The sequence below is a fragment of the Ambystoma mexicanum genome, chromosome 8, assembly GCF_040938575.1.
Source record: "Ambystoma mexicanum isolate Mex_15411 chromosome 8, UKY_AmexF1_1, whole genome shotgun sequence".
Lineage (NCBI taxonomy): Eukaryota > Metazoa > Chordata > Amphibia > Caudata > Ambystomatidae > Ambystoma > Ambystoma mexicanum.
Genome location: NC_090929.1, coordinates 1,636,136,472 through 1,636,146,380, shown reverse-complemented (window position 1 = coordinate 1,636,146,380; position 9,909 = coordinate 1,636,136,472). Strand labels below are relative to the sequence as shown.

Below are 9,909 nucleotides of genomic sequence, written 5' to 3'. Positions count from 1 at the left end.
AGTCGTATTTGCGATGTGGGGTTGAGCGCCTTTAAACACCAACACCAAAATCCTAACTAAAGTACTGGTTACAAGAATGGACATGTTTTATTTCACCCTGGTCCATACTGAACTGGTACGATATGTGGGGGTTGACCAAGCTGGACACAATATTAGGAAAACTAATAACCTGATCAATGTGGCATGGGATCACCATGCCAACCGCGAGCTGATCTCTGTTGATGGTGGGAAGGCATTCAACTGGGTTAGATGTATATTGCTCATGAAGGCGTTTTATAGGTTTGAGTTTGGCTAAGGTTGGATTGGTTGCAGAGATTTATTCAAAGACCACTGCTAGAGTGCAAGTGAGTGGGTTGCATGCCAGGACATTCTGTTGGCTAAAGGGTCATGGTATAGGTACACTCTCTTGCCCGTCTTGTTGGTTACTAAACCATTGGCTGTGATAATTAGATGGGAAGCTGAGATAAGGGGTATATGTGTACGATTAGGCTTATTTGCTGATTACATTGTCTTATACCTTACCCATCCCTTGATGTCCATGTCAAGGTTATTCTTGGCCTTAAAGACCTTCAGAACAATGTTGGTGTATGAAATGAATTAGGTAAATCCATCCTGATTCCGTTTGTGCCACAACCATAAGTGCTGTTGGAACTCTTGTGTGTACTTTCCTTTGGTATTGCACAATATAAAATTGATTTCCTAGGTCTTCTGTCATATAATCTATCCCCTTTTTGGACAACCATCAATTATAATCTTCATAATTGGTCTATGTTGACCAACTTAAAGCTTAATATTTAAGAAGAACACCCGGACTGGAGCCAGGAGAATGGAATCAAGGACAGACTGGGAATGACCTTGCCAAATACTAATTAGGCACCCAATTCTTTGTCCCATTGCCCTCAGGTAAGAAACCTCAATTCTCATGGAGTCAGGAGTTTCTGGACTTTGCCACAAACATAAAGACGACCTCTACAGAACATTGGAAGTCTGCCTTTGCCCTTTTCCTCTTCACCTGTCCCTTTCTTTATAGAATCCCTCCAACTAAATTCCAGCTATTTTCTCGTTCTCATTATTTTTGCCCATAATTATGCAGACTGGCCTCATTCAGAGATGTAACCCAATATAAAGCCCTGATGACAAACATTCTGGTTTACTTCCCCACATGTAATCTTTGTTACAGTACGGGCCTTCCCATCGACTGATAGAGGACGTGTAGAGGACTGTCTCTCTGGTTGATCTGAATTGTGGGTGTACATACATTTGAAATCCTAAAGTAGAACCTCGCTTGCTTTTTCCCAGTGGATTTCCTCAGAGCAATGCCCAAAAACCAATATGCTACACATACATGCAGACAAAACCCTTCGCACTTGGTAACAAGGAATTTCTTATTCTAATTCTCCTCTCACCACCCCCTGACACCCAGCGTCTTCGTCCATGATTATCCTCGATATTACATTTTCAGCATTTTGGAAACTCTGCAGACAAAAACACAGAAACTGATGCTTGAACAGTATTTATTGTCACAATACACCATTGATCTTTGTTTTTTCTTAGCATGGCGTCAACGTCTGAAGGATATTCTCTCTGACGGTCTCGCTGCCACAGAATGTGAACCTAGGAAGCAAGAGGAACACTTAGAGAATGCCATTGATTCCATTTGTTAAAATAAATCCACAACATAGTTCAATGCCGATAGTCCTGACTGCCAAGTAGTGACTCCTGTGAAATAGATTGAAGTGATCAGCATGGTGGATAATTTTGCCCATAACCAAGCGGTATCCCCTTAAATTTCATCATAGTGTCTTCTCTTCCAACAGATTTCTGCCTTCGACTGAGCACTAGCTCCCAACTCCCCTCAGCCTATGGCAAGCGTGTTCCCACTTCACCACTGTAAACACAGTGACAGAATCACTATGAACAATGTGACAGACTTGATGACACGTCCAATAGATGACAGACTCATGTATGTGTCCATTAATAGATTTTATGAAAGGAAACAGTAAATGTTTTGCTCAGCACAGAGCTTCATTGTGGTCTTCAGTCACCATTCAATGAAATGAGTTTCCTAAATCAACAGCTCCTTGGCATGGATGCTCCTTAATTTAATATGGGACATGTAAATCAGTTTCCCAACATGCATTATGTCTTTATGCTAATGGTTTCTCAGTTCAGTGTACCATAGGATTTGTGATTTAGTTTCCCAACATGGTGCGCATAGACTTGATCTCTTAGTACACCACAGGACTCCTGACTCAGTTTCCCATCATGTTATTTTATTTACCCAAATTATTTCTCAGTTTGCCATTGGACCTGTCAGTCAATTTCCCAACATGAAGAATTTCCTTCCTCAAGGGATTTTCTCTGTTTACTATTGCAAATTTGCCCAACATGCATCCTTTTTCTACATTAATAATGTTTTCAGTACACTTTGGGACTTGTGACTCAATTTCCCTATTTCCAAACATGCAGTTTCTGGCCTGCATGTCTCTGGCCTTAACAGTCCGTTTTACTCATTGACTTGCAATTCTCCTTCCTTCTCACTTGGGGCTGCTTGGTCGCCTTCCTCCTGGAAATGGTTTCAGGTCCATGGGGTTCTCTCTCTGGCTCGGCATGGAATGTCTCCAGCTCCCATTGCTCTCAGGGCTTTACAGTTTTGAATGTGGGTTTAATGATTCTCTCCCTCAGCACCCACAGGAAGATGAGAAGGTTGTTTAGACACCGCAGATCACAAGGTAGAGTGAGGGGTCAGAAATGAGAGGCAGACACAAGGTATTTGTTAAAGAAAAATGGGTTGGGAAAACACCTTTCAAGCCCTATTCTAAAGAGGAATTTCCCTACATAGAAAGCAAAACTAAGCATCTGCCTTTGTAAGGATGTTAGTAAATGATAAGCCGTCCTTCTGTCCAAAACGTCCTATCCTGGCCCTCACACTACAAACCAAAACAACAAAGTGTGTAAGAAAATGCTTTTCACTTGATGTTAGCAAAAAGTATTAAAAATAAAAAGTATGAGAATAACTCCAATGGAAAATGCTCTCCAAGGTAAAGACCCTTGGATCCAGGGGGTGGTTTGCTTCTGCTGGATTCTTTAAATAGGATGGCAAAAGTGTTCCTTTAAAATACACTTCCTTTGGACCTTCTCTGAGCTCACAAGGTTCTGGTTTAAGCAATAATGTTCTGTGACAGTCTTTCTGTATAACTCCTTGTAACTTTGTAGATTTCCTGGTATATTCCCCTGTCCGGAATCTTTGTTCAATGGTCGCTTACCTGGTGTACTCATCTGCCAAGACCTCTTTTATGGCATTTCACATCACCTGGTATACTCCCCTGGCAGTAATCTTCACACAATTCCAGATGCCCGGTATACTCACCTGCCAGGACTCCTTATATGTTTCTCAGTTCTTTAATAATATCAAAATAGCATATACCTTGAGGTACTTGGTATATCTATGGTAACTCTTGTTCAAACCGCTCCCCCACATGCAACTGTACTGGATTGGGGGTTGCCTTTGTACTTTGTCTTGTCTGCATTCAAACATTCTTTTTACTTTGTCTTGTCTGCATTCAAACATTCGTCTTATTGGGTATTGTACTTGGGTTTGGCCTTTGCAGCATTCATACAATCTTTGGGCATTTTCTGCATCAGCAATTTCCTGCCACTCAAACAGTTGGCCTTGTTGCACTTGTCGGAATGCCCTGAGGTCCCCAGCTGGTTTGGGCAGACTCACTGGCTTCTCCCATCATTTCAGATTCCATTTGCAGCTCTGCGGAACTGCTCCTTTACCCGTTTTCCACTTTGTCGAGTGCAGATGCTTCTCCAGCATCCTACATGGCCCCACAGTGACATGCCAACTTCCCCTTTTGGTGCAGATTGAAGAGCGCAGCCTCTGCGAGCAGTCTGACCTCCAGGAGCTCCTGCGCGGCTTCTCACATCTCCATTGACCTCTCTGCCTGCCCGCATCTTCTCTTCTGTTCCGGCGGTCTTCTCCATTCCAGCAAGCCTTTTGGTGTGCTGCGCCTGAGTTTAACGTCCTCTCCAGCTCTGCCCTGCTCCATAATGCGGTTCCATTTTTAAATGTCCCGTGCACTGAAGGTTTGGAGAAACAAGTAGCCTGCATGTTGTATTTCGGGTTCCTGTCACTTTTCATAAACTCTTTCATCCTCCTCGCCTCGGTACCTGGGTGATTATGGGAGTTGGAGTCCATGGATGTTAGTGTACTTTTAACTCCTTCATGGTTTTTCTCAAGGATTCCACACAACGGCACATTGGACACAAAAGGTGTTGTGTTTGTGTGGTGGGTGTTTGAGTCAAAGGTGGGGACCTAGCCACGTGACAATAGGCCATTAAGAAATCAGGTATTATGGGTTCTTTCAAATGGGAAAGGGGAGAATACCACGTCTTCTCCAATGAAGTCACCATATATCCCTGATAGTTGCCTCCTCCCATGTGATCCTCCCTGATATAGCCAGCCCCAGGGTCAGGATCAGTTAGCGGCTGCCGACCCCTGGACACATGGAAGGAGGTCACGGCCACGAAAACAGTGATGACTCCATCGGATTCATCACAGTAGACTATTCCAAAGTTTGGTGCCTAAATCCTGAAATGAACCTCCCCTTAGCTCTTGACCACCTAAAGAGGTACTTGGCCAGGAGAAATTCATGGCAAGATCGAAGGACACGTGGGGGAGAGATCCAATGGAATTCATTGATAGATATTTGGGACCCATATTCTGTAGGGCCTGAAAGATTAGGGTCAATGATTTAAACTGAATCTTTGCCACGATGGGTAGCCAGTGTAGCTTCTTTATGAAAGGAGAAATATGCATTTTTGGTGGAGAGGCCGACTACTGCACAGGCAGCTATGTTTTGAATCCACTGCATTTTATTGAGAACGTATGTAGGAACACCGAGCAGTAGAGAGTTTCTGTAATGAACTGCATACTTTTGGGATCATTCGATGGTAATTGGTCCTGCTAACTAATTTATTGACATGACAAGCGCAATAGAAAGTTGTGAGTCAAGCTGGAGCCCTCCATATTTTGCAGATGGTAAGAGTTTAATATTGGCTTTGTCTAAGCACAGCAGCTCATCTGATTCAACTTAGCAGTCAGGCAGGTGTTAAGGCTTTCTGTTTAGTTGGTGTTAAGGCTGAGCCGGTATACGTCCATCCAGTGATCAGTGTAATTAAGCGTGTTGTTTAAGTCTATGTGAACCTGCTTGCTGTTCAAAGATGGCATACTGAAGATAGGCTCTGTAGCCTTGGCATCATTCTGAAAAGTGATATTATTGTCCATTATTTATGAAGAGGTTTGAGATAGATAGTAAATAGCAAAGGGGGTAGATATGTTCCTTGTGGTACTCTGCTGTCTTCTTCCAGTGTTCTGCCTTGGGATGATGTGAGCCTTTGTCAGATCTTCTCTGTGCTGCTGGCGTTATTGTTCTCCTCACCCTTGAGAAAAGACGGGGGATCAGAAGCTACCTCCTGCTCTTGTGTTTCCCTGACTCTTTGTAGTCAAATCCGAGGACAGATGTCTAGGAATTTATAATCTCTCAAAATTCCACAGACCACATAGAACACCTTTCTGTTTCATTACAGGAAACCATTTTTTATTTTTTAATGCATCACGAAACCTGTTTTTGCCTAGAAAACATTTCTTTTTACATAAAAACATATAACATAGCACACATTGAAAATCTTCACGTCACAAAAATCTCACATTCTTTCTGGGTTAGTATCTAATATGGCTACAGTATTGCATCATGGAGTTTTACATTCTCATTTGTCCATATTTGTTTAAGTTCACGTTGATGGTGAAACTTCTTATGCAGAGCAAATACAGACGGCGATTCAAAAAACAGAAGAAATCACGTAGAATATTATTTTAAAAACAGGTTCCATGATTCATTAAAAAATGGTTTCCTGCAATGAAACAGAAAGGTTCTATGTGGTCTGTAGAATCTTGAGAGATTATAAATTCCTAGACATCTGTCCTCGGATTTGACTACAAAGAGTCAGGGAAACACAGGAGCAGGAGGCAGCTTGTGATCCCCCTCTTTTCTCATAGTAGAAGTACCCGTATATCACAGGCTCCTCTTTAACAAAAAATTAATCGGTATGACCTTTTACATAACTCCTCACCCTTGATACAGAATGTGTCGGTATCCAACACGCCACAGTTCTTGGGACCGCGGTCAGGGTTTCTCTGTCTCTTGTCCTTCTGATAGAAGGACCGGGTTTACCTGGATTCCACCTCTGTTCACCAGTGTTGTACCTCGTGACCAGAGTGCAAGAGGTATGTGCTGTTTATGAAATATTGAGGACATGCCAAGTCAATCCTCTGGACTTTTTGCAACCTCACAGCAGGCCATGGGTGGAATCACCTGGCCACACATGTTAGGAAGACTCATGGCTGATAAAGGTCCAGGTTGTCTATGGGCATGATTCACCCCGACTACCCCAATTCAAGGCAAAGGTTCAACTATTTTACCAGAGTCCTGGTGTTACAAATGTTTAGGAATATCTACAATAAGCCACAGCTTTCTCTCTAAATGCCACCACAAAACCTAAAAATAAAAGAGGCAATTGAAAATGGAATGCGCTCAGACACTCAAACTTGGACTTGGCGTCATGGGAACACAAAATATATATTGCACATTGATTGATCTCATTCTTCATTCAATCATTGAAGCACCCCCATTTAAACCCAATTGGCCCAAATAGATAGGCCCTGGCTGCTTATGATGCTGAGGAGAAAAATTGGTCGAGCAACAAAAGAGGCTCGGAAAAGTTTGAGGGTGGCCCACGAAAAGGGCTATATCAGGAAACAGGAACTGCTCAGGTGAGTTGAAGGACCCAGGTCAGAGGATGTAGGTTGGACCAACAAAAACAAAATAAAGTCTGAGAACTGGACTAGTGGAAGAGTTAGAGAATAATTATGGTAGGAACAGAAACGTTTAGAACAGGCAGTACAAGGGGGGCTTTCCAGGCTTTGTTAGTGGTTCTCTGAACAAGACACTGCAACCAATGAGCTTCCAACACAGCACATTGATGTTGTTGGTAAAGATAATGTGAATTCAGGAAATTCTTGGAACTAGCAAAAGGGCAGTCAGTCTGGTGGAGAAGATGGTTTTGCCCATACTGGTGAATGAACCTCTAAGGATTTTAAGGTCACTGCTGGAGCCTTCACCAGTCTTAAACATTAAAACCATGCAATCCGTGGGGACAGGTGCCAGCAACATCTACATTCAGGCTTCCTGCACCCAGCCCTTATACAATGCTTAGAAACTCCAGCTTTAAGCTGTTTGGGCAGCGCTTGCTCTGAAATAAAGAAGGAATTTTGATGGATCGTGACAGACTCGTAAGACATGAAAGATCGCAAGTTCATGCAATGCTGTAAGATCCAACTAGAGGCCATGACGATCAAGATTTAAGTATATGGAACATGGATTTGGATGTACAAATAACAGCTGAACGTTGGAAATCCGATGACATGGCTCCTTGCACTTGGCTACTGTGAGCAAATTTTAAAATGCTGCAATGTTATGTTATTTATCAATTAGATTTTACTCTAAGACAATCTGCTGAAATAAAAAATGCAACAGGTCACACATTTCTGCTATGATGGCCCAGTTATATTATACACATGTACACTCAATTTGCAATCATTTATTGCTTTTACATTAAGATATTTAGTCAAATGTGTGTAAGGGAGGGCGGGGAGGAAATTCTTTGGATTTGGGAGAGAGGGGGCACGAGGGGATAGGGGAACAACATTTACCTGATCCCCAGTGGGGGAAGATGGCACCCTCCATCCGCGTGATGGCTCGGAGCGGGGATTACCTCGTTGGGAGCCTCCTGATTGGCTGAGTGGATGCCACACCCCCCACCCGGGGAAGGAAGGAACGTTGAGGGGAGAGGGATTCCCGGTCGGGTAATGCCCCGGCGAGGACCAATGAGATTGCATGTTACAATCTCATTGTCCAATGAGATTGCATGTTACAATCTCACTGTCCCTCACCAGATACTAATTATGCGTAGGTGGTCAAGCTATTATCTAAGGATTATGATTGGTTAATGATCTGTTTGATGAGTCAAGCTGTTATAAGGCCAATTAATAAAGGAGGACAAGGAGGCTTGTGATACCTAATAAGGATATTGGCAGTTGTATGAGAAAATTAGATGATTTAGAAAAAAGAAGGCTTGAAAGTTGAAGCACCACCCTTAAGAGGCAGGGGTACTGCAAACGTGTTCTGTAAAAAGATAAAGTTAAATATATATCTCTGGTTTTCCTAGGGGCTTTTGCTGCAGTCTGCAGTTTCAGACACTGCACAGTCTTAATTGGGTCAGTTCAAAGGTGGTATCTATGGAAAAGGGACAAGTTAATGAACAGACAAAAGAAACATGTAATTTATTGTCATTGTAATTGTTAATTTGTAAAGCGCTTATACACAAGTGAATTACTTCAAAGCGCGTCAAGGCAGAAAGGGAACAGGGGAATACAGAGTCATCTTGGGCCTTGAAGTTTCCGAATGATCTAACAGAAAATGACTAGCATACTAGGCCTGACGGCATTACTACTAGTGAAGTGCATGGCAGGAAGGAAGGAGAATGGGGGAGGAGAGGGAGAAGACAAACAATCTATAGACTACCATATTTGGCCAGCGACGTTTCAGATCGTGCATGTGCATGACAAAGAGTGAGGTGATAGGGGAGGGCAAGAGAAGGAGAAGAACATACAGAAACAAAATCTACCATACTAGGCCAGGCGAACTAGGAGTAGTGCATTCTAGGTAATGTAAGTGTACAGACAGGAAATGAAAGGGAGGGAGAGGGGAACAACTGCGCACAGTCAGGCAGTGCCCTTGGTCAAGTACAGAGAAGTTACCCTTTTCATGGAACGAATTCCAGAGGTGCAGTTGTGGTGAGCAGAGTGCAGAGGCGGGGGCATGTGCAAAGACTGGCAGGGGATCCTGGGACCTGTGAGGCTCGTTAGGTGCACCAGGTGAACAGACAGAAAAACGGAACAGAGTTGGGGAAGAGAAGGAGGAGGGAATAGAGAGGAGGTTAGCAAGGGAGAGGGAGAGAGAAAGAGGAGGAGAAGAGGAAGGTCCTAAGGAGTTTCCAGACCTTAAGGCGATCAGGCTCAAGACGGAGAGGGGCAGGGAGGTTGTTCCACAGGGAGGCACCTGCAGAGGATAAATCTCTACCCCCCAATTCTCTGTTTGGAAAAATGGCTCACCCGCAAAGAGTTGGAAGAGGACGAGCGAGGGCTCTAGAAGGAGAGTATTTAGGGAGAGTTGTACATAGTGCTGTCCCCGGCCCCAGAAAGCCTTGTGGACTATGCAGAGGGTCTTGAATTTGATCTTTGCAGCCATGGGGAGTCAGTGGAGGGATTTCAGCACCAGAGAGATGTGGTACCTGGGCTTGAGGCCAAAGATAAGTCTTGCGGCTCGGTTCTGGATGAGTTGTAGAGGTCGGAGATAAGAAGTAGGCAGCTTGAGAAAGAGACTGTTGCAGTAGTCCAGTCTATAGAGGACGAGGGCCCTGGAGATGGTAACCCTCTGGGGGAAGTGAGAAAGGGTAGTATACCTCTGAGGAGGTGCAGCCAGTAGTGAGACTTTTTAGAGATGACCGAGATGTCAGAGGAGAAGGAGAGAGTGGAGTCTAAGATGACCCCCAGATTTCTTGCCTCACTAGTGGGTGAGGGCACAGGGCGAAGGGAGGCAGGCCAGAGTAAGAGTGGGAAGGAGAGAGCAGGGGTCCCAATGAGGACGATCTCTGTCTTGCTGGCATTAAGGCAGGGATTGTTCGCAGCACACAAAGACTGGATTGCAGACAGACAGTCAGGAATGAGCGAGGAGGAGGCTGAGGGTAGCTTGAAAGAGAGCTGTGTGTCATCCGCATAACACT

At 43.9% G+C, this 9,909-nt stretch overlaps 1 protein-coding gene across 1 annotated transcript in view; it reads right to left on the bottom strand.

Moving 5' to 3' along the window:
- Positions 1–1,500: 1,500 nt before the first annotated feature.
- Positions 1,501–9,909, bottom strand: part of LOC138473267 (pancreatic triacylglycerol lipase-like) — a 186,958-nt gene continuing 178,549 nt past the window's right edge. Inside the window, exon 13 of the mRNA XM_069611904.1 lies at positions 1,501–1,614. Within this exon, the coding sequence (XP_069468005.1) occupies positions 1,551–1,614 (64 nt within the window). The 3' untranslated portion in view covers positions 1,501–1,550. The remainder of the gene's footprint in view (positions 1,615–9,909) is intronic.